The sequence below is a fragment of the Salvelinus alpinus genome, chromosome 18, assembly GCF_045679555.1.
Source record: "Salvelinus alpinus chromosome 18, SLU_Salpinus.1, whole genome shotgun sequence".
NCBI lineage: Eukaryota > Metazoa > Chordata > Actinopteri > Salmoniformes > Salmonidae > Salvelinus > Salvelinus alpinus.
This window is the reverse complement of record NC_092103.1, coordinates 14,620,684-14,646,706: the sequence shown is the minus strand read 5'-3', so window position 1 is coordinate 14,646,706 and position 26,023 is coordinate 14,620,684. Positions and strand designations below refer to the sequence as shown.

At 40.6% G+C, this 26,023-nt stretch overlaps 1 protein-coding gene across 2 annotated transcripts in view; it reads right to left on the bottom strand.

Annotated features, from left to right (window-relative positions):
- The window catches only part of LOC139543852 (protein FAM222A-like), a 40,365-nt gene extending 17,960 nt beyond the window's left edge, over positions 1-22,405 (bottom strand). The window contains exons 1-2 of one of the 2 annotated variants that reach the window (XM_071350334.1): positions 22,115-22,405; positions 386-564 (exon numbers count right to left, since the gene is read on the bottom strand). In XM_071350334.1, coding sequence (XP_071206435.1) covers positions 386-518 — 133 coding nt within the window. In that variant the 5' untranslated portion in view covers positions 519-564; positions 22,115-22,405. Of the gene's footprint in view, positions 1-385; positions 565-22,110 lie in introns of both variants that reach the window. The other variant, XM_071350333.1, reaches the window with a different exon arrangement.
- Positions 22,406-26,023: the final 3,618 nt, after the last annotated feature.

Below are 26,023 nucleotides of genomic sequence, written 5' to 3'. Positions count from 1 at the left end.
CTAATCAAAGGGCTACCCAGACCCCTCTTTTACGCTGCTGCTAATCTCCGTTTATAATCTATGCATAGTTGCTTTAACTCTACCTACATGTACATATTACCACAATTACCTCAACTAACCAGTGCCCCCGCATATTGACTCTGTACCGGTACCCCCTGTACATAGCCTCGCTATTGTTATTTTAGTGCTGCTGTTTTAATTATTTTTTACTTTTATTTTCCATTTTTCACTTAACACTTTTTTTAAAGCATTGTTGGTTAAGGGCTTGTAAGTAAGCATTAGACTGTAAGGTGTACACCTGTTGTATTTGGCGTGACAAATGTGACAAATACACATTTGATTTGATTTGTCCTGAGCTGCTGAGAGCAGAGACACGGGGACTCACTTTTTCGTGTGCTGGGCTGCTGCTGCTGCTGCTGCTGCTGCTGCTGCTGCTGCGGAGCATCCAGGATCTTGGGGGTGCATACCAGACGCTGAGATGAGAGGTTCTGCTGCCGTCTCTGTAGGCAGGCTAACATGGCTGCTGCTTTCTGGGATCTACAGCCGCTCGGACCTTGGGGGATCCTGAGAGAGACAGAGAGAAAAAAAAACATCAGTTAGACTTATCATGTATTAAATTATAAGCAGCTGGCAGTTGAACTGAATGCAAAACCTTTTATCTAATCTTAAGTCAAAGCCCTGAAAGCAAACTGCTACCATGCTGATGGATGTTTTGCCCCTCAGGAGTTTCCTGTGCTCGCTCTCTTTCCTTTTAAGCCCTGAATTTAAAAACATTTTCCCACTCGGGTCCGTAACACCATATTCAAACTCAGCAACCCCCCCTTCGAACTACAGAGGCTACACATCTAAGCATGTAATATCACTTAACATCAAGTCAACTTCCCCCACTCTGCTCAGATGCTATGATGGGTCTTTTCTGCTCTCCATCTTACTCTGTTGCAAATAACACAGCGCATTTACAAGGCCTGCTGTTGCTGTCGGCTGTATCCTTTACCCAGTCACTAGCCTGGAGCTCAGGAAGTCTAGAATGTCTCTATGAATTGATGCTGATATAGATCAGGAGTGAAAAGCCAAAAGTAGCTCTTTCCCCCAAATGGCTTCGGCACACACAAGGATACACTCCCCTCCATATGTACAGTGCCTTCAGAAAGTATTCAAACCCCTTTACTTTTTCCACATGTTGTTGTGTTAGCCTACAGCCTGAATTTAAAATGTATTACATTGAGAGTGTCCATGATCTACACATAATACCCCATAATGTCAAAGTGGAATTTTGTTTGTAGAACATTTTAGAAATGTATCAAAAATTGAAATGGCTTAAGTCAATAAGTACTCAACCCCTTTGTTATGGCAAGCCTAAATAAGTTCAGGAGATAAAATGTGCTTAACAAATTGCATAATAAGTTGCATGGACTCATTTTGTGTTCATTAATAGTGGTTAAATGATTTTTAAATGACTGTATCCCACACATACAATTATTTGTAAGGTCCCTCAAATCAAGTAGTGAATTTCAAGCACAGATTCAACCACAAAGACAAGTGAGGATGTGTACAAATAAAAAAGCAGATACTGAATATCCCTTTGAGCATGGTGAAGTTATTAATTATACTGTGGATGGTGTATCAATACACCCAGTCACTACAAAGATACAGGCGTCCTTTCTTAACTCAGTTGCCGGAGGGGAAGGAAACTGCTTAGGGATTTCACCATGAGGACAATGGTGATTTTAAAACAGTTACAGAGTTGAATGGCTGTGATTTCAGAAAACTGATGATGGATCAACAACATTGTAGTTACTCCACAATACTCTCCTAAATGACAGAGTGAAAAGAAAGAAAAATATTCCAAAACACACTGTTTGCAACAAGGCACTTAAGCAATACTGTAGAAAATGTGGCAAAGAAAGTTAATTTTTGTCCTAAATACAAAGCATTGTTTGGGACAAATCCAACACATCACCGAGTAACACTTCATATTTTCAGGAATGGTGGTGGCTGCATCATGCTATTAGTATTCTTATCATCGGCAAGGACTAGGGAGTTTTTTTGTAAATAAAAATGTAATACAGCCATAAGCACAGGCAAAATCCTAGAGGAAAAGCTGGTTCAGTCAGCTTTCCAACAGACACTGGGAGACAAATTCAATTTTCAGCCAGACAATAACCTAAAACACAAGGCCAAATCTACACTGGAGTTGCTTACCAAGATAATATTGAATGTTCCTGAGTGGCCTAGTTACAGTTTTGACTTAAATCTACTTAAATCTATGCCAAGACCTGAAAATTGTCATCTAGCACTAGCTAGCATAGTGGTTAGAGCATTGGGCCAGGAACCGAAAGGTTGCTGGATCGAATCCCCGAGCTGACATGGTAAAAATCTGTCTTTCTGCCCCTGAACAAGGCAGTTAACCCACTGTTCCCTGGTAGGTCGTCATTGTAAATAAGAATTTGTTCTTAACTGACGGTTTTACCGTTTAGAAATGAAAGCACTTACGACTTCTTCAAATGGAGGGGGGAGGGGATAAAGCTTAAGTGCTTGGATAAATTAACTTAGTGTATTAAAGTAGTCAAAATGTTTGTATTTTGTCCCATATTCCTTGCACTCAATGACTACATCAAGCTTGTGACTACAAACTTGTTGGATGCATTTGGCAGTTTGTTCTGGATTGTGCCATTTTGTAGTAATTTTTATTGTAAGTAAGAAAGATGTTCTGAACACTTCTACTACATCTATGTGGATGCTACCATGATTATAGATAATCATGAATTAAAATCGTGACTAATGATGAGGTTACAGAGGCACAGTGATCATACCCACAAAGAAACGCTAACCTCCCCCGTTATTGGTTAATGTGAGAGGTGTAGCCTCTAAACAGCATCTCACTCATCAATATTCATGATTCATTCAGTCCTGATTTTTTTTTTTTTTCAATCACGGCATTATCAGGATTAATTTAGAAGTGGTCAGAAACATCGTATCTACTCACTTAGAAAGAAACTTACTCCGGTCTTCCTTCACCATTCAGTTACTATTGGGCAAAAACACAACTGCAAATGCATCCAACGAGGTTCTCGCCACACAAGCTTGAGGGTCATTGCGTGCAAGGAATATGGGACCAAATAATGAACTTTTAACTACTTTGATACACTAATAGTGAATTTGTCCAAATACTTATGACTTCTTCACATGGGGTGGGGATTAGTTGAATAAAGTGCTATCATTTCTAAACGGTAAAAAAGATATACATGAAAATACCTTCAAATAAAAAGGTGAAATATTTTATCTCAAATGCAAAATGCTGAAATATGAGCCAAATTCACAATTTTATCTTCATTGTCTAAATACATACGGAAGGGGAGTGTAGGTGTGTTTGTGTATGATTAAGAAGTGTTTTACCCCAGTATCTTTGATTGTAGTTATCATTATGAATACTAGACTTAAGCAGAGTACTATATTCTACTCTCTATAGGTAGGTGCATAGGCCTATAAACCTGCAACAACATCTAAATGGTACTGTATGGTCAGCAAATCTTTTACTTCTATCCAAAAAAACAGCACCCCTGAAGTTTCAATTCAAGTGAATGTCTTGCACACAGCTGTCTTCATTTCTTTATTCTCCCTGTCTTCCTCTTTTCTTTTACAATTCTTTGGCTTGTTTTCATTTCTCCCTCAAATGTCCACAGGCCAGCTTAAGTGAGTCAGCCACAGGATAGAGAGCTCAGTGACTGGCTACAGAAACATGATTACCTCCACCCCAAAAGAAAGGAGGAACAGAGTGGCTTTCATTCTAGTCAGGTGCCTGAAGAGATCCCCCCCCCCCTCCCCCCAACTCTCTCACCCCTTTCGTCCTCTCCTCCTCCCCCACCTGCCTCTCCTCTCACAATGTGACAGCCCCACTTCAAACCACCCAGCACAGCCTCTTTCTCTCGCTCTCTCATCTGCTCACACACAGCTGACAAGCTAAAAGCCTCTCTATGGTCAGACTCCATTTTGAAAAGAATACCAATTTCACAACAACCCTTCCATTACCACGCATTTGTCAAAAGAGGGTTGAGGAGAAAAGGCACAGAGAAAGAAATCTCCAGGGAAATGCCTCCACTACTTTACTGTCGAAAAATGAGAGAGACGGGTATCAGAATAACTTCCATTACTCTCCCAATTTTCTCCTGATTAAAAATGCATCAAGGCAGGCATTATTCAGAGAGAGGCCGCTGCTTTATTTAAGCAAAATTAAAAAGGAAGAAAAAGGAAATGGCATGCATAACTGGCAGAATGTTGTTTTCATCCCATCAAAATGTAAATGTAAAATAAACAGTTATTTTAGCGCTCTAAAAGTACTTTTGCATTCTCAATTAGACTTTAAAAAGGACAGAGTACAGACAGATCAAAAAGTGAGTTCAGAGAGTACCAGTGTCATTGAGATAAAGGGCTCCTTCTACTGTCTGTCAGACCTTTTTTCCAGCTCCTACTCACTCAGTGATATCCCCATCAGTTCTCCTTACTTTAGATGATGCATTTAAAAAAATACATGAAACTCAACAGCTCATATTATTAAAACTGTAACTAAAACCCAAGATATTTGAAGTTAATTGTCTCTGCTAACTGTCAATCAGTCAGCCATCTGCCAGCAAGAAGACAACTGTCAAGGTACAATGATAGATTCATCGACACAGCTCTACTCAAGCCTTATGACTATGACCCAATTGGGATTTCAAGCATGGTAATGGTCATCTATCCGATTCCCCACCTGCTTTATTTTTTTCTTGTTAGAATTGCCGACATTCACAAAACCTCAAACTGCTGCTGAGTGCTGACCACATTTTTCTCAAATGAACCATGCAGTTTAACACCAGCTAACCTCAGCTCCTGATTTGACTTAAAAACCTCAGCTTAATCCCATAGATCTACTCAGCTCCTCCTCTTCTTCTCCCTCTTCCTTTTTTTTGTCTGCAAGGTCTCCACGGTGATGGATAAAAAATAAATAATCAAAAATCAAAAAAAGGGGACAAAGTTTGAGTGGCAAGGACAGTAAATCCTTGCCACTTTGGGGTGACATCAGTGGCTGCGATAAGAGGCGTTATCAGGCGTGATGCAGGTCCGCTGAGGGTATGCCACATTGATAAGACCCCTGGCTCTGCACTCCATCCTTTGTCTCCCAAGGTTTCCCCTGATAAGGACGTTTTGGCAGACAAATTGGCCGCTCCATCAATGATGGGCTAAGGGCTCATTTTTTGGGGGGAGGGGGTCTGCGGGAATGGCATTGGAAAATAAAATGTCTTATTTTACAAGTTATTGCCTTTTGTCCTGGGCTCGGGAAGAGAGACGATTGTTTATTGGAAGATAACAAGGTCACTTTGAGAGGGAGAAGGGTAGTGATGGGGAGCTAGATGGCTGTCATGGTTTAAATGAACAGAGGTCTAAAAATGATCCTCTTATATTCTTACTGGATCCAGATGGTCCCCCAAGGACATGTAGTCTATCCTTCAGAGTAGCCTACCCTTGAGAGAGCAATTGATAAGGCACATAAACCTGATATCTCTTATCTAGAAAGTTTGCCTTAGATTTACTGAAATCATTTGTCAGGCTGAAAATGTCTTACACCAGGCAAAAACTTTGAATCACAGTCAAAGTGACATAGCCTAATAATTTGTTTGTCAGACCGTAAACACATCAGTTAGCATTATGAGCCAGGTATATTCCTCAAAATTAGTTTGTTTATCTAAACACCAGACAATTGTCCTTTCGGTCAAGCCATGGCTGTTTATCTAGGAACCTGACAGAAGAGAGTATCCTCCTTAGCTTCCTCCCCGATTTCTGCATCCATCAACAGTATGAGAGTCAGTTAGCGACTGATGAAGAGTGGGTTGACTTGGTGGCTGGCTGTCATTTGTGAAACACCCCTATGGATGAGATCAGCGCTTGACTTGTACTGAAAAAGGTGCCGGTACTGTTTATTTAGGTGCAGGAACTCAACAATGGCTTTGACCTAATATTCTTTAGGGTGTTTTCACATATGAAATTCAGCACCCTGGTTCGGCTTCCTGAAGTGTTTGTGAGAATTCTACAGAATACGTTTTGCTTTCACAAGACCGTTTCAGGTTGCGGTTAGCAAGATGCACGTTACGTTAGCGAGCTAGCATGTTTACAACAGGCAAAAAGGTTCCGCGCCACTCACACTGCCGTGTCACAATACCTTGTACTCTGCTCTTGGATCCACTACTCCCGCAGGTCCAGGATTAGTTTCAGCCAGAGTTCGTTTGCATTTCACACATGCTTTATTGAACAGATCAGGGTACCAAATGCTCCAGGATCATAAAAGGATACATGAAAGCGCCCTAAGAGGTGCAGGAACTCAAGCAGTAGCTCATTTGAGGTGCCAGTACCTACTCTGTTGCAGTAAGAAAGCTGGCTATGCACTGACACTGGAAGAAGAATATTGATGTATGATCTCATACGGATTAACCTTGGAGTGTCGAAGAATTTGGTTTGGATTAATGGAAACATTTTATGAAACGTGCAGGATAGATTCTTAAAATTTTCCCTCAAACAAGAAAGTGTGTTGAAATAAACAACCACAGAAAGTGTGAAAGGCCATTCAGATTTTTTTACTTTAAAAATGTATGCCAAACAAAAAAACACTGATTCCAAGGTTAACAAACCATACAACTCCATGCACAAGGACTACTTTGAACAATTTACACAAAACATTTCACAAAAAACACATTCACTAAAAGAACTGCGTAGATGTAAAGTTTGTAACAGAATTACGGTAAAATCTCCCTCGGTTTTTTATGCGTTCACGTTTTCCCAAAGCTCTTAATAAATATCTGCTCCGAATTAAAGATTCAAATATGTCTGCGAATGGGGTGTCAACTATGACATGACACCTTAAGTTTGAAAAAAAATGTTGGTTATTTAACTACAGTAAGTGAAGTGGATTTACACCAGGGAACAGAATTGCGGTAACGGAATTTGGTGCAGAATTATACACTGCTCAAAAAAATAAAGGGAACACTTAAACAACACAATGTAACTCCAAGTCAATCACACTTCTGTGAAATCAAACTGTCCACTTAGGAAGCAACACTGATTGACAATACATTTCACATGCTGTTGTGCAAATGGAATAGACAAAAGGTGGAAATTATAGGCAATTAGCAAGACACCCCCAAAAAAGGAGTGATTCTGCAGGTGGTGACCACAGACCACTTCTCAGTTCCTATGCTTCCTGGCTGATGTTTTGGTCACTTTTGAATGCTGGCGGTGCTCTCACTCTAGTGGTAGCATGAGACGGAGTCTACAACCCACACAAGTGGCTCAGGTAGTGCAGTTCATCCAGGATGGCACATCAATGCGAGCTGTGGCAAAAAGGTTTGCTGTGTCTGTCAGCGTAGTGTCCAGAGCATGGAGGCGCTAGGTGCCAGGTTTCCTCCAAGCGTGACACTTGGTATTCAGGCCAAAGAGTTCAATCTTGGTTTCATCAGACAAGATAATCTTGTTCCTCATGGTATAAGAGTCCTTTAGGTGCCTTTTGGCAAACTCCAAGTGGGCTGTCATATGCCTTTTACTAAAGGAGTGGCTTCCATCTGGCTACTCTACCATAAAGGCCTGATTGGTGGAGTGCTGCAGAGATGGTTGTCCTTCTGGAAGGTTCTCCCATCTCCACAGAGGAACTCTAGAGCTCTGTCAGAGTGACCATCGGGTTCTTGATCACCTCCCTGACCAAGGCCCTTCTCCCCCGATTGCTCAGTCAGGCCGGGCGGCCAGCTCTAGGAAGTCTTGGTGGTTCCAGACTTCTTCCAATTAAGAATGATGGAGGCCACTGTGTTCTTGGGGACCTTCAATGCTGCAGAATTTTTTTGTACTCTTCCCCAGATCTGTGCCTCGACACAATCCCGTATTGGAGCTCTACAGACAATTTCTTCGACCTCATGGCTTGGTTTTTGCTCTGACATGCACTGTCATCTGTGGGACCTTATATAGGCAGGTGTGTGCCTTTCCAAATCATGTCCAATCAATTGAATTTACCACAGATGGACTCCAATCAAGTTGTAGAAACATCTCAAGAATGATCAATGGAAACAGGATGCACCTGAGCTCAATTTCCAGTCTCATAGCAAAGGGTCTGAATACTTACGTAAATAATGTATTTATATATATTTTCACATTGTCATTATGGAGTACTGTATGTAGATTGATGAGGATTTTAAAAAAAATCTATTTTAGAATAAGGCTGTAATGTAACAAAATGTGGAAAAAGTCAAAGGGTCAGAATACTTTCTGAATGCACTGTATATGTATCACAGAACACTAGAGCACAATAAAGTTCAGTACATTATACTGTACTCGTGTGCTCTACTGTACTATACTTTTCTTTACTGTACTCTGTGCTTCACGTACTGTACTGTCCAAACATGTAAAACATAGACGTCTATGATTGGTTCAGATTTGGTCTGGTCACCAATCATGGACGCCTATGCTCACTCAAGGCCGGTCCAGACCAAAAAAATCAACGTCTGTAGACGCGGAAATCAAGGCCGGTCTGGAATGGTCCAAAAAAATGACGTCTGTGGACGTTGAAATGTCCATTGACGTCCGGTGTTGGTCGGTGCTCAGATGCTGGTTACAGTAAATAGAAAGGGGGGGGGGGGGGCTCATGGGTAGGTATCAGTAAGAGCTGGGAGAGTTAACATTAACTGGAGAGAGGGAGGAGTTGTCCAGACTGTTTTCACACCCTCGCTTTGACGACCATACAACAGAAAGAAATCAGTTATGAACTGAACTGAGCATAACAGAATGCCAGTGGAAGGTAGGACAGTAGCAGGTGACCCAACTGCGAATATTATGATTTCCCCATTGTAGCCAATTCAATTGTATTCATTCCATTACTGTTTTGTCCGTAATTATGTTACTGATTTGGTAACAGAACTACACATTTTAATCACTTAATAATGCATAAACAAACATTGAGATCAGTAAAAAGACTAAGTAATTGGTAGGTCTACCTTTACTTACTTCTGTGAACATTCATTATCCTGTCTCCTCATGAAGGAGAAAAATGTGAAAATATCTTAAAAGATACATGGATTTTTTTGGTCATGGAATTACAAGGCACAAGGCAATGCTTCTTAAAACTTACAAAAGGCAAAAAAAAGATCCAAAACTAAATATAAGTGCTGATATTAGTTGGCAGCAGGGTTTTCGTTAGCCGTCAATTGCCGGCTTTTGGACCAGCCAAAAAATGTAAAGTTGATAAATGAAACTGTTCCTGGCCAAAATGACCAGGAGAAAAAAATCCCATTGCAAAATAATTATTTTCATTGATTGATGTAAATACATTTGACCGTCATACTTATCAGTCTATATCAGGCCACTTTACAATGTGAGCTGGAGGCAGTATGCATTTTGGTAACATACTTAATTGTTTGAATTTTTTTATTTCATATTATTAGGCATGTCTTACCTTGCTTTAATGTAGACTATTGGCAAAATATGACCATGGACATGTGGAGGCAATTCATTTATAAAAACACTTCATAGGCAGCGCATGAGTTTCAAGTTTGGGGAAGCTTTATCCTACCATTTCTACCATTCTGCGTGCCAGTTATGATTTTCATATGCGCATTTTCTGGGAACAGTTATTTCAATAATAATGTTTTCATTTCTCAAAATCATTGAATTAAAACGATCAAATGTAAAAGTTAAAAGTCAACTAATGTGAGATCACCAGCCTCTGCCATATGCACTCATTGATACACCGTGATCCATTGGTGGCTAGATAAAAAGGGGGGCATGGAACTCATTGCCTATATGCCTACATCTGCATTGGCCTATAACTGCCATTGCTCTTTCACACCGAGGATTGGTGATTATCAAGAGGGAGATTGCTAGAAAGATTTTTTTCAAATAGCTTACTGTGAGGAACTATTGTTTTAATATATTATAATTTACAATGGATGTTAAAAAAACACTTTACTACATTTCCAAGCAGGACAGGTACTTCTATGCGTCCTCAGGCGCGTGCGCTCCCTCAACATTAACAGGACAGAGAAACCAGTCATGCTCATTGATCACTGCTCACATGGAGTTCTCCAAACAAAAGACAATGAAAAAAATGGAAAAATCTCATAAATTATGGTTATGAAATAAACCAAAAATGGCAGAAGTGCAGCAGGTTGTGAACTCTGCAAAGAACGTTGACTCAGAATGACAATTGTAAATGACTGTAATTACATGTATTAACAGAAATGAATGCAACCAAATGACAGGGATTAACAGTAGATTTACTACTTGTGACAAACTCAGCAAAAAAAGAAATGTCCCTTTTTCAGGACCCTGTCTTTCAAAGATAATTCGTAAAAATCCAAATAACATCACAGATCTTCAATGTAAAGGGTTTAAACACTGTTTCCCATGCTTGTTCAATGAACCATAAACAATTAATGAACATGCGCCTGTGGAACGGTCGTTAAGACACTAACAGTTTACAGACTGTAGGCAATTAAGATCACAATTATGAAAACTTAGGACACTAAAGAGGCTTTTCTACTGACTCTGAAAAACACCAAAAGAAAGATGCCCAGGATCCCTGCTCATCTGCGTGAACGTGCCTTAGGCATGCTGCAAGGAGGCATGAGGACTGCAGATGTGGCCAGGCAATAAATTGCAATGTCCGTACTGTGAGACGCGAAAGACAGCGCTACAGGTTGACAGGACGGACAGCTGATCATCCTCGCAGTGGCAGACCACGTGTAACAACACCTGCACAGGATCGATACATCCGAACTTCACACCTGCGGGACAGGTACAGGATGGCAACAACAACTGCCCGAGTTACACCAGGAACGCATATTCCCTCCATCAGTGCTCAGACTGTCCGGAATAGGCTGAGAGAGGCTGGACTGAGGGCTTGTAGGCCTGTTGTAAGGCAGGTCCAGACCAGACATCACCGGCAACAACGTCGTCTATGCGCACAAACCCACTGTCGCTGGAGCAGACAGGACTGACAAAGAGTGCTCTTCACTGACGAGTCGCGGTTTTGTCTCACCAGGGATAATGGTCGGATTCGCGTTTATCGTCGAAGGAATGAGCGTTACACCGAGGCCTGTACTCTGGAGCGGGATCGATTTGGAGGTGGAGGGTTCGTCATGGTCTGGGGCGGTGTGCATCATCGGACTGCGCTTGTTGTCATTGCAGGCAATCTCAACGCTGTGCGTTACAGGGAAGACATCCTCCTCCCTCATGTGGTACCCTTCCTGCAGGCTCATCCTGACATGACCCTCCAGCATGACAATGCCACCAGCCATCCTGCTCGTTCTGTGTGTGATTTCCTGCAAGACAGGAATGTCAGTGTTCTGCCATGGCCAGCGAAGAGCCCAAATCACATTGAGCACGTCTGGGACCTGTTGGATCCGAGGGTGAGGGCCAGGGCCATTCCCCCCAGAAATGTCTGGGAACTTGCAGGTGCCTTGGTGGAAGAGTGGGGTAACATCTCACAGCAAGAACTGGCAAATCTGGTGCAGTCCATGAGTAGGAAATGCTATGCAGTACTTAGTGTCTGTGGCCACCAGCTGCATTGACTGTTAATTTTTCACCCCCTCCTTTGTTCAGAGACACATTATTCAATTTCTGTTAGTCACATGTCTGTGGAACTTGTTCAGTTTGTCTCAGTTGTTGAATCTTGTTATGTTCATACAAATATTTACAAATGTTAAGTTTGCTGAAAACAAACGCTGTTGACAGTGAGAGGACGTTTATTTTTTTGCTGAGTTTATATTATGGGGAATTTATTTTTTTAAATAAAAGGGCAAACAATTCACACAATGAAACAATGAATGCGAAAGAATTGGCGGGAGACAGCTGAGCCATTCTGGAGAGAGACTCACCTATATCGTCACCACACACCCTCCTCTTCTTGTCAACATTTGAAATTATACTCACGACACATTATCGTCACAGATATTTGATGCTTTTCACGTACAGCCGCAACTCAATAATCAGCTAGGCCTATTGCCACACATGCTGCCCAAATTGCGGGCTTCCCAAATACGCATACGAGCTTGTGATTTGAAACAATCCACAGCTATTTCTTAAAGAAGCTAATGATCCTCAATTCCTCTGTGGCTAATCGATGCTTCTGGTGAAGTATTTTGAAGTATTTTATTTATTTCTGTATAAAGAGGAGTAATTATATAATTTTGGCAAATGTATTTTTCCATTTACTCCACTATTGGACCCACCGCTATGCCATTTCTCTCCTGTTCTATTGGTTTTCATGTAAACTTTATTTAATTGTCCAGAAGCCAATCCTAGTCATATTAACAACCTATCCTAGTTGTTGCATCTTTAGATCCCCCCTCTTTTCTTAGTTTTCCCGCGAATTGCATTTTGGCAAATGTTTGAAAATGACGTTTTATTGGCTGCTTCATTACATGAGTTGCATGTTCTGTTCAGATGCATTACCAGAATCTACATGTGATTTCTGTCATTCTGAGCACCGTGGGTAGACGCCCTAATTTGTTATGAACCCAATGCATATGGGTCCGGAAAATGTCTCAAATAGCCAGTCAATTGAAATATTCCCTGTCACGTTGTCAGGTGTCACATTTTCCTAACAGAAACCCTGGTTGGCAGGGCTCGTCGCTTCAACATTATTGCGTTTTGATGTACAGTATTTCTAATAGATGGATTGGTTGTTTAGAAACAAAACCGACACGTGCGCAACTATGGGGCAAAACAGACAGGGTTGGCTTAGATTGTTGCCGACATGTACATTATATTTAGTCTCCAAATACATTTGCAAAAAGAGCACTTGTTGTCTATCAAATACATCGTTGCTGTTGTTAACTAGCGAATTTTTTTGCCATATTAGCATCGACATGAAATCAGTCAAAACACCTTAAAACAAGACATGGTATCAAGAACGAGATAAAAACTTGCTGAAATTAGCCACCTATGATTCCCCACATGGCAGCTTCTTGTCATTGTTGCCAGCGATCTGACCATTCAGAATCATAGCAAAACACAGCTTCTTGTCATTGTTGCCAGCTATCTGACCATTCAGAATCATAGCAAAACACAGCTTCTTGTCATTGTTGCTAGCGATCTGACCATTCAGAATCATAGCAAAACACAGCTTCTTGTCATTGTTGCCAGCGATCTGACCATTCAGAATCATAGCAAAACACAGCTTCTTGTCATTGTTGCCAGCGATCTGACCATTCAGAATCATAGCAAAACACAGCTTCTTGTCATTGTTGCCAGCGATCTGACCATTCAGAATCATAGCAAAACACAGCTTCTTGTCATTGTTGCCAGCGATCTGACCATTCAGAATCATAGCAAAACACAGCTTCTTGTCATTGTTGCCAGCTATCTGACCATTCAGAATCATAGCAAAACACAGCTTCTTGTCATTGTTGCCAGCGATCTGACCATTCAGAATCATAACAAAACACAGCTTCTTGTCATTGTTGCCAGCGATCTGACCATTCAGAATCATAGCAAAACACAGCTTCTTGTCATTGTTGCCAGCTATCTGACCATTCAGAATCATAGCAAAACACAGCTTCTTGTCATTGTTGCCAGCGATCTGACCATTCAGAATCATAGCAAAACACAGCTTCTTGTCATTGTTGCCAGCGATCTGACCATTCAGAATCATAGCAAAACACAGCTTCTTGTCATTGTTGCCAGCGATCTGACCATTCAGAATCATAGCAAAACACAGCTTCTTGTCATTGTTGCCAGCGATCTGACCATTCAGAATCATAGCAAAACACAGCTTCTTGTCATTGTTGCCAGCGATCTGACCATTCAGAATCATAACAAAACACAGCTTCTTGTCATTGTTGCCAGCGATCTGACCATTCAGAATCATAGCAAAACACAGCTTCTTGTCATTGTTGCCAGCGATCTGACCATTCAGAATCATAGCAAAACACAGCTTCTTGTCATTGTTGCCAGCGATCTGACCATTCAGAATCATAGCAAAACACAGCTTCCGCCCCATCGATGGGCGCACATCATTTTTCGTGACGTTTTCAGCCAACCCTTCTATCTTTTAAGACTTTTTCTGGTAGATGTTTTCTAAGAGCCCTTTTCCTATCTGTTTGACTAGAAATTAAAGCCATTGCCATATTTTTAAGATGGAAAATGGTTGAAAAATGTATGTATCATTTCCTCAAAATATAGACAGCCTTCATTTGACACCCAATTTGATATCCTCTTATGAACTTCACGTTGGTGCTCATGGGTCCTTTTACATGGAAATTACACAGATAAAAAGGCGGTGATCTGCCTGACCTTCCAGACGCTTCTCTCCTCTGAACGGTCTCCAGGGCCTTGACTGGAGCAGAGTAACATTGCCCTGTGACCCTTCCTTTCAATAAATACTAAAACACACAGACAAAAAAAAACACACTAACCCCCCTCCCTCAACCTCATTCCTCCCCCAATCCTCTCAGCTTGTCTTTGCAGTTCTTAGAATCCTCAGTTAATAATTAGATGATCATGAAAAAAGGTTTAGGCTGAGCGCCCTTTTCACTCTCTAGTTGGATTCATTAGAGTGCTATGCTAACGCCCTTCCTTCCCTAACCACTGTGAAATCCCTGACAGGTCCAAATGCAAACACAGACACAGGAGGAACACAAACTTCATACAGTAACGTTGACCTAATTTAACTTTTTTTTTTTACGTCTCTACACTGAGTGGCCTCCTTACAGCGTCATCACTCTGAATAACAGAGCTATAACCTTGCAAAGAGCGGTCAGCCACCTACAGGCTCTTTACAACCTGAAATGTATGCACCCTGCATCAACGGTGTTACAGTACACTGGTAAAAACATTGGATAAGACTCACCATTAGTGATATGGTCACAAAGACCTGCAAAACAACAGGTTCTGTTTGGGGATGACAGTAAAAATGGTTATAAAATGACTGCTTTAAAAGCACTGAAAATGCAGGAGGTTTTGTGAATAATTCATGCCAAAAGTGAGCCCTAAAGTATTAACAACCATTTCCATCAATGACCTGCAATGCCAGACTGATAGTCTTTAAGTGTGACTGCAAGCTATCTACTGACTCTCAAAGGCCTCCTCTAAATGGACACAGGATCCTGTCAAAGCGATGGAGCCAGGGAGACAGGGCAAGCAGTCTAGTCTGAGTCTAAAACAGACTGACAGACAGCACTGCTACTGCAGCTGCCGGTTTCATCTCTGCACCCCCTCATGCATTTTTAATGGAATCTATTACTCCCGGATTAGCCGATAAGAGCCATCCTGTTTAAATTCTCTAATAGTTTCCATAATTGGTATCAGAACATGGTTTGAGAGAGAGACAGATTTTTCCTCTTATTCTCAATTTTTTTTTAACAAAAAAAGAAAACAAGGTTGAACTGCAGGACATCCAAACAACCCAGAACAGCTCTGCTCCACACAATGAGCGTGCACAAGGCCTGAGGCCGACAACAATGAGCCTCATTTCCATTGAGATTAGCTTCTATAAAAAGGTATTACAACAGTGTTAAGCAGGGTTTGGAGGATTGTTATTTCTATACAATGCATCCACTTGCTCGAAAATGTATGGAATATAAATACAATGGGTCGATATGAATATCCCTCGAGAGACTTCTGGCAGATGCATTTTGAGAGCGGGAGGGGATGAGAAGCCTAGACTCAGTAGAGTATTCAAATTCAGTTAAACATTTCTTTAGACCTAGGCCAAGTACATGCACAACCACAAAAAAAATACTAAATCGCCAACCAAAAATAAAATTCTCTACTAGAATGAAAGAAAAATATATATTTTACCAGACACTTTGTCAACTTGGTTGGAGTAGGTAACCTAAACATACAGCCCATGTAGGCTAATCATAAATCCCATGAACTCATTCAGTTCTGTCAGGGCATCATTAATGGATCTCACAGTAGGGAACCTTGGTACAGAGCCTTGGGCTCCCTCAACCCTGTCCTTGCACAGGTGCCAAGGTAAAATCACTGCTCGTGCTTTGGGCATGGAGCCTGGCAATAGCCGAGGGAGCATAAAAAGTAAACAGGGCCTTATCTTATCCTCATCCCACACACCGACTGGATAACCCTGGGGAACATTGGCCAACCTTGACTTCTAGTGTGTGTGTGGTATATATATATATATATATAAACACACAGTTAGTGAGGCAGAGTGCACAGACAGATCTCTTCCTGTCTGTTGTCCATACAGATGTTTGCCAATCAAATGCCCCATTCCTGGGCTTCCCGTCCCACACCACTGACACTTTGTATTGGCTGCATCAGAGATCATTATTTAGTCTGCCTCTATTAATAACCAACAATAATATTTACGTCGATATGCCCGCTGTGTGCTCTGCATGTAAATGTCATCATAATATATTTGTAAAAATTGTTTATTAATTGTGGACAACCACATTGGATGGCCTTGAACTGAATTGTGAATGAATGCTTTCACGACAAAATACAGTTCCTCTGTATGACATGTTAGACTTTGTGCTTCCCATAAAGCCTGCTCTTTTACCCTGAACAGTTTCTGACAGGTTTTAATGGGTGTGGGTGGGCTGACAAATGGGCAGAGAGAGAGGACTGCTCACTGAGGGCACTGACAAGATGCCTGGATCTAATCAAAACACACCTTAAGCTATCAGACCACAGCCCAACAACTACAGACATAACAGATGTTTGTTTAGTATGAATCGACTTGAGAAATGGTCCATGCCTTACAAAAACATGCATATTATGCTGCAGGTACTCAAGCTTTCTGACAGAAGAAGCTTTGACAAACAAAGAAAATCCCAAGTTATTGTAATGAGCAATGTTCAAAAGCTAGCTAGGTATAAACATACACACAACGTCAGAGCAATAACTATCCGTTTTGATCTACAGATGCTTTGCGTCTATGATCCGCCTACTGACTGCCAGTCTCACCTGCTGGGAGTGGAAACCGCAAAAGATGAACCCAGGCAATAATCAAAAGGCCTGTCTTTGTCTTTAATCAGTTAGAGCACACATGGGAGAGATGGAAGCTTTTCTAGTCAAAACACAGTGACAGATGTTCTTCTGACTCTCTCTACAGATTAGCATGGTTGGTGAAGAGTCTACAGAACCAGACTAGACTGGACTGGCCTATACCACAGACAGGGCAGACTAAAGTCAAGTTAGACCTCTCATGAATATTCTCATAGACCATCTCAACCAATCAATGTTACTGGGCTTTACAAGTACTTTGAGTTTATGCTCTCAAACTGGCCAAGAACAAATCCTTTAACTAGTGTTTGTATGTCCTTAGGGTTTAATAATCAATTTCCCATCAAGATCCTAACTGTTTGTTTTACCCACCCTCTAGAGACAAAGTGGCAGCTATGCCTGCCTGATGAGATGTTGTCTACAAAGTAAAAATGTTCCTACAGTATAGCTTTGGCTACAGTGCCTCTCACTGCCAAACTCCTACATACCCACCCACCATGCCCTCCCCTCTCCTGTCAGTGCAGGCAAGGCCATTCATTATGCTGTTAAGGGTCACTGATTCCTTCAAGTCATTAAACATTTTAATAAAAACAGAGAAGTCATGAGAAAAGATTGGCAAAATGCTCCCTGCAGGGTACTCACACTGGAGAGAACTCCTTTTCCACACTTAATGATAAGCTCTGGTCCTCGCAGGGCGGCATGGAAAAACCAAACTGTTCTTGGAGAAAGAGGACTTTAGTCCCTAGACTAATCCAAAACGACCTCTGCCTGCTGCCTTCCCAGTAAGGGCAGATAACATTGCTTTGCGTGCAATCAGGCAGTATGTGTATTCTTTGAGGTTTCGGAGCACCATAATGTACACAAAACAACGGGCTGTTTCAAATGGCAAACACAGCAACGACAGCCCCCAGAGCTCCCCCTCCCCAATGACCCCAGAGATCCAATCCTCTAACCCCCACCCTTAACCCCCTGTCTCTTAGCCTCCTCATCCCATCAAAATTTTAAAAAGACCAATTAGGCAGATTTCAAAAGATGGCAGCTAGTTCATAATTACACATGACATTGTTAGGAGATAAAAGGTGATTACTATGGATGCATGGGAGAAACAGCTTAGCAACCAAGCCATTGACAATATCCCTTTAAGCAGAGCATGGTGATTGGCCGTCCATGCACTCTCTGAGGTCACTTTACCTCCACTGACTCTCTCGATCTCACAAACAAAAAAAGAGCAAACAGTCACTGGGCAGGAAACACAAATTCCCACTATTAGGTTATCATCAACAAACCATCTTGGTAATAATAGCCATTTTGTTTTGCCCCATGACTAGGCCTAATAGCCTAGTTGTGTGTTGGATATGAAGCGCAAAGGACTGCATCAAGGGAAAGACTGGTTGAACCTATCAATTCTATCTTACAGTTCACCGGCACATGAGAGTGGGTGGGCCTGCTGCACACAGTAGGCAATATAGCCCCCTGCAGAGTAACTACGGGATACATAATACAATGTGATATTCATGTAGCCCTACCTGTGGTGGTGCAGAATTATTTTCAATGTCTTTTTTATCATCACTCTTTTTTTTGTTAGCCGGTGGAGAAATTTGGGATGTGCATGTCACCTACACACTCCAAAATCATTTCCAAATCTCTTGGTGAATTGATAGTAGCTAAGATAATCATAGAACTCCAGGCTAAATATGCACACACCTCATTGGTTTGAAACCTAGCAGAGCATAACATGCAACAGAGGCATAACATACTATCAATCCAGTATCCCTGCACATTGTAAATATGCTACTGAAACTGACCCTGTATATAGTATGCTTACTTACTTAATCTTGTTCTTATTTCTTGTGTTTTTTTGTTCTACCTTGTGTTATTTTTTGTATTGTTATTGATTACTGCATTGTTGGGTTTTGAGTTTGCAAGAAAGGCATTTCACTGTACTTGTGCATGTGACATTAAAACTTGAAAACTTGAGTGGCTAGACGAGTGGACTGGGGGGCCAACGCAGAACCTTCAAAAGAGCTACTCCTATGGTGACCTGCATGGAGAGCAGAGAGAAACAAGCCAGCAGATGACAAAATCCCCATCATGGATCCGGAGATAAAATGCTGATGGGTGTGAGGTGATCTGTAGAAAACCCCAGGGAGAAGTGCACATGACTGTTTGTAATTCTACCCGCTAGCCTCTGATACACAGACTACAGGCTGGCCAAGCCATAAAAAGCTAAGCGTTTTAACTGTTTCTCAGATCAAGAAAAAGCACAAGCCAAGCCAATATCTAGAATGTTAATTAGAGCAGAGTATGCCGATATATCAGTTTTGCTACTAGGCTACTCAGTAAAATGTCTGACACCCCCACTAGGCCTGGGTTATATCACTCCAGTATAATAAACACAAGGACACTTTCCATCCTCCAACCCAAATGTTCCCCAAAATGAAGGATGTTGTCTGTCAAAACCAATACAGACATTACAGGCAAAGCCAAAGCAATTTCAGAGTAATTACATTGACTTTATGCTCAGTCATATATTAAACATACAGCACTACACACAGAGTGGCAGCTGAAAGTAACAGTTTTTCGCCACTGCTATTCAAACTGCAGACTTGACAGAATTATTAAAGTAGAGCCCAGTCAAACAGATTGAATGTCAACTCAAGATGTGTGAATAAAGCAATTTCCTTAGTGGGGATGTGGGGGAGGGTAAGTCAGAGCATTTTTCATTTAGTTTAATTACATTCGCTCTACTCAAAAGGCCATAATGTTTATTTCATGATTTAAATATATTCAGAGGCAATCCCATAATGATGCTAAATTATGTGAGTGGGCAGGAGTGAGAGCAGGTCCTCCCTAATTTTGTTTCAGATGCTTTAGGGTATAACATTTATACAGACAGAGGCCTTTCAGGTACTGAGGCAAGAGACATGGAGACGGATGGAATGAGTTCTCAGGACTATTCATCATCAGTGCTTGACTTGGGCAGGAGCTCACTGGAGCGGAGTACCGGCACCTCAAATGTTCTACTGCTCCTCTTATAGAATATGAGCTCAAAAGTAGTGTGGAGCTCCTGCACCTAGATATAAACAAAATGAGTACCGGCACCTATTTCAGTCCAAGTCAAGTACTGTCCATCATACATATGGCCTGGTGGGCTTCAAAAGACTACACTGAGAACAAACTGAAAACTTTGCATCTCAGACTTAGTCTGGTTAAAATGTGCTTTTAAAGATGTCTTCAATAAAAAATGTTTTAGTTTTGTCATTGCCAGAAAAGTCAGATAGTAGAGTAAGTTGTTAATTTGCCATTGTGTCTCTCTTTTATTGCTAAACCTCAGATGGGAAGAAGATGTGACCGCTCTCTACCCAATAAATGATCTGACACCGCCAGGAAAGCATGCAGGATAGAATTTCACACCTCGGCCTATTATCGATGGCCCTTTACTGCGGCCAACCTTCAGCCCTGCCTCTAGGTGCAATGAGGTGTGAGGATTCCTCCTCCGGCTTTGCCAATAGACGTGGAAGATAGCCTTTGGATGCAGCTTTGAAGGGCCAATAATATACTTCAAAGCATTTCCTGTAACCACTGGGTTTCTGACACATAAGTCCTCCTTTATTGCAGGCTGTACATCCGCCAAAAAAACATTCTGCTCGCCTCAGAGACAGAGTGGAACTTCATGCCAGACTAGACCCGTTTGTAGCTTTCAATCAGTGACTGGTTCCATATGGAAGAGAAGTAGTTTGGGGGTGCCATGCTGAAGACCTCTATATCGGTCCGCTAATACAGGACTAGTAAAAGGCCCAGTGGACCACTTTTTTGGAAAAGTATGATAATTATCTGTACAAAAAAGTTACTGATAATACATTATAAAAACAATTACTTGATATATGTTTTCCAGTTTCTTGAAATACTTTGCAACTTAGTTCTGTGAAAACTGAAATGCCTTATTCATTCCTTTTCCATTTTAGTAGATGCTCTTATCCAGAGCAATTTACAGTAGTGAGTGCATACATTTTCATACTGGTCCCCGCAGGAATCAAACCCACAACCCTATCATTGCAAGCGCCATGCTCTACCAACTGAGCCACATGAGTACTCAATTACTGTATTGCACATTGTTTTTCTTCATGGTGATGGAAAGTCTACGGGTACAAACCTAGATGACCAGCCTATGTACAATACAGTAATGTACATTTACATTGTGGTTTGTAAAGACGGTAAATTAATACTGGACAAAACATTGTAGTTTTACATGTTATTTGATCAAGAAAAATATTGAATTTGATGTGGATGTTTTGTGTCTTTGTCCATTACTTTGCACCTTTTGATGTAAATGTTTGAGGACAGGGTTTTTTTCTTTCTGGATGCCATTAGAATGACAATTGCAGAAAAGGGGACAGGCAACAACTAGTCTGCTAATACTAGTAAAAACAAAAACGTATAAAAAAATATTTTTTTTAATACTTTTTTAGGGGGTGGAGCAGTACCCTCCGCAGCTATGACTAGTTCCAAATGCGCACAAAGGGGAACTGAAAAACGCTAGTCTAATACTCAACATACATTTAAAGAATAAACTTAGCAGTTAGGTATCTGGATATGCCTTAAAACGGAGCGGACAATCAAAAACATGAAAGTAGCCTGTGTCCAAGTCCAATATATTTAATATTCTAGTATTACTCAAATCTGTCCCACAGTCTCTCGAACCAGGTCCAATAGATGCCGCATTCAAGGGCAGACTGTTTCCATAAAACAGTTAATCTAAAGGAAAGTCATTCTAGACTACAGGACAAATAATGAACAAGTCTAGACTGGGTCTGGGACCATACGCATATTAGTGGGCTACTGGTCTCATTGCGCACAAGACATTGATGGATTAGCTGGATTAATTCACCTTTATTTGATCCAAGTGGAACAATCTAGGCAATATAAATGCACCACGTTTCATAAAAGGAGATTGATTTCCCTCCCATTCCCATCATTCTTAAGGTCTACAAATCTTAACCATAGCCTCGTCAAATGAATGCACCTGCTGATGACCGCAAACAATGCATTAAACTGAATGGATAGCCTGGCGAGATTATGTCAAATGAAGTAATGCAACGAAGACTAGAATAGCACATAAAAACTATTTCTTACATACAGTGTTCAGTGTTATCATAAGGCTTGTTTATCTTTGGCTCGCCACTGCTGGATGCTTGTTCCCCTGTTCGGAAGGCGTATTTCCTTTTCCAACGAGACGTTGCTGAAGTCCGATGAGACTGGGAATTATCGGTCTGAAAATATCCATGAGAACCACTTTTAAAAAGTATGTTCGAAATGCCAAATGGGTTGATATTGAAAATAAATTAGTTTGTAGCTATATTCTGTTCAAATTGTCTCCCACGTCCTCTTCTCTCGCCAAAGCCGACCGAAATGAAAGATGTCGAAGTGCAAGGAATGAATTCTCCCGACTGCACAAACCGGGCATCCGACCAATCAATTAAGAGTAAATTTGAATATTCCCACGGCTCAACCAATCGTTTGAAACAGAAGGCGGTAACCACGGTGACGCCGCAAGCGTCTAGGTGAGCACGTTGTTATTTCGCGGAAAAACTTAAAGGGGTATTGCATGGCTTCTGTCAGGGTCTCACTCTACAACAAAGGAGATTAAAATATGTTTAATTTACTCATAGTTGTTCGATTAGCACATGATCGAACACAAATGTAACCTACACCAATAGATACATGGTTTCTGAAATAAGACGTTTTGAGTGTCATCAATTAGGCTACCACAAAAATTAAGCCTCTTCTAAAAGGCTTTCCAGCTGGCTTTAAGGCATCAGCATGCTTCAGTTCAGCTGGCGCCTAGATTTAGCTAGCCAAACCGAACGAGTGTGCTTGCATACTTCGTTAAAAGACCTTAGCTAAAACATTTTTTTTAAAGTTACATTAGTACTGTTTGTCCATTTTGAGATCCTGTTGCCAGTATACACTTCCTCAAAATAGTCAAAATTAATCTAAGATAACTCAAGAAATCTGTCATTAATTTTAAAGTTTTTGCCAAAGAGATCTTAGTGGGGCAATTTTACATCTCAGGGACAGATCAAAATGTACTGGGGGGAGGGGCTGGTCCAACTCAAGGTGTCATAAAAAATTAAGTGTGCCCCCCTCCACAAAGTAAAAAATATTTTTACATGACCCTCCCCTTGTACTGTAAAATAAATGGAACACCCTCCCCCCTCATCAAATTAACTCAAAATAATGTTCACAACCACAAATAACAATAGCTGTGTTTATAAATCGACTTTGTTATTTCAGCATGCTTCTGTGTCACAGTCGATGCCACGCAGGGCTACGGACAGAAAGTTAAGGGTTCGCCAACCACCACAGACGAGCTCCCTCTCCCTGCCTGTTTCATTACACTACAATCAGAACCGGTTGCAGACAATGATCAGCCAGGGGGGAAATCAGATTTTCAACATCTTGATGCCATTTATAATTCTATTTTTCCACCAACAGGTTTCTGTGCCAATATACCCCACAACCAATTTTAAAAACATACCGACTTTGGGCACTTCAATATCATGGTTTGTGTTTAACACCACAATAAATAGACTATGTCAATCTTGACAAAGAGAAAATACATCCTTCCTACCTTGTAGGCTTACCCAGTATAGAAGGCTTGGCTTGACAATCTCCGAAGGTCATTAAACTTTTTGGTGTTTGGTAACAGATGACTCTTTCCATTCATTAATTGGCTTCTGCACAGTTTGGATTGATTGATTGATTTTATTTTTTTAAATAATAATTATATAGAAAATGGTATCGTCTGCGTAGAGGTGGATCCGAGAATCACCAGCAGCAAGAGCGACATCATTGATGTATACAGAGAAAAGAGATGGCCCGAGAATTAAACCCTGTGGCACCTCCATTGAGACTGCCACAGGGTTACATTACATACATTACAGAGATACAGACACATTACAGAGATACAGACACATTACAGAGATAGAGACACATTACAGAGATACATTACAGAGATACAGACACATTACAGAGATACAGACATATTACATAGATACAGACATATTACATAGATACAGACATATTACAGAGATACAGACACATTACAGAGATACAGACACATTACAGAGATACAGACACATTACAGAGATAGAGACACATTACAGAGACACATTACAGAAATACAGACACATTACAGAGATACATTACAGAGATACAGACACATTACAGAGATACAGACATATTACATAGATACAGACATATTACAGAGATACAGACATATTACAGAGATACAGACACATTACAGAGATACAGACACATTACAGAGATACAGACACATTACAGAGATAGAGACACATTACAGAGACACATTACAGAAATACAGACACATTACAGAGATATAGACACATTACAGAGATACATTACAGACATTACAGAGATACAGACACATTACAGAGATACAGACACATTACAGAGATAGAGATTCATTACAGAGAAACATTACATAGATACAGACACATTACAGAGATAGGAACACATTACAGAGATACAGACACATTACAGAGATACAGACATATTACATAGATACAGATACATTACAGAGATACAGACATATTACATAGATACAGACACATACAAAGATACAGACACATTACAGAGATACATTACAAAGATACAGACACATTACAGAGATAGAGACACATTACAGAGATACATTACAGAGACACATTACAGAGATAGAGACACATTACATAGATACAGACATATTACATAGATACAGACACATTACAGAGATACAGACATATTACATAAATACAGACACATTACAAAGATACAGCCACATTACAGAGATACATTACAAAGATACAGACACATTACAGAGATAGAGACACATTACAGAGATACATTACAGAGACACATTACAGAGATAGAGACACATTACAGAGATAGAGACACATTACATAGATACAGACACATTACATAGATACAGACACATTACAGAGATACAGACACATTACAGAGATACAGACACATTACAGAGATAGAGACACATTATAGAGATATAGACACATTATAGAGATATAGACACATTACATAGATACAGACACATTACAGAGATACAGACACATTACATAGATACAGACACATTACATAGATACAGACACATTACAGAGATACAGACACATTAGAGAGATAGACACATTACAGAGATAGAGATACATTACAGAGACACATTACAGAGATAGAGACACATTACAGAGATAGAGACACATTACAGAGATATAGACACATTACAGAGATACATTACAGAGGCACATTACAGAGATAGAGACACATTACAGAGATACAGACACATTACATAGATAGACACATTACAGAGATACAGACACATTAGAGAGATACAGACACATTACAGAGATAGAGATACATTACAGAGACACATTACAGAGATAGAGACACATTACAGAGATACATTACAGAGATACAGACACATTACAGAGATACAGACATATTACATAGATACAGACATATTACAGAGATACAGACATATTACAGAGATACAGACACATTACAGAGATAGAGACACATTACATAGATACAGACACATTACAGAAATACAGACACATTACAGAGATATAGACACATTACAGAGATACATTACAGAGATACATTACAGAGATACAGACACATTACAGAGATAGAGACACATTACAGAGATAGTGACACATTACAGAGATAGAGACACATTACATAGATACAGACACATTACAGAGATACATTACAGAGGCACATTACAGAGATAGAGACACATTACAGAGATAGAGACGCATTACATAGATACAGACACATTACATAGATACAGACACATTACAGAGATACAGACACATTACAGAGATACAGACACATTACAGAGATACAGACACATTACAGAGATACAGACACATTACAGAGATACAGACACATTACAGAGATACAGACGCATTACAGAGATAAAGACGCATTACAGAGATAGAGACGCATTACAGAGATACAGACACATTACAGA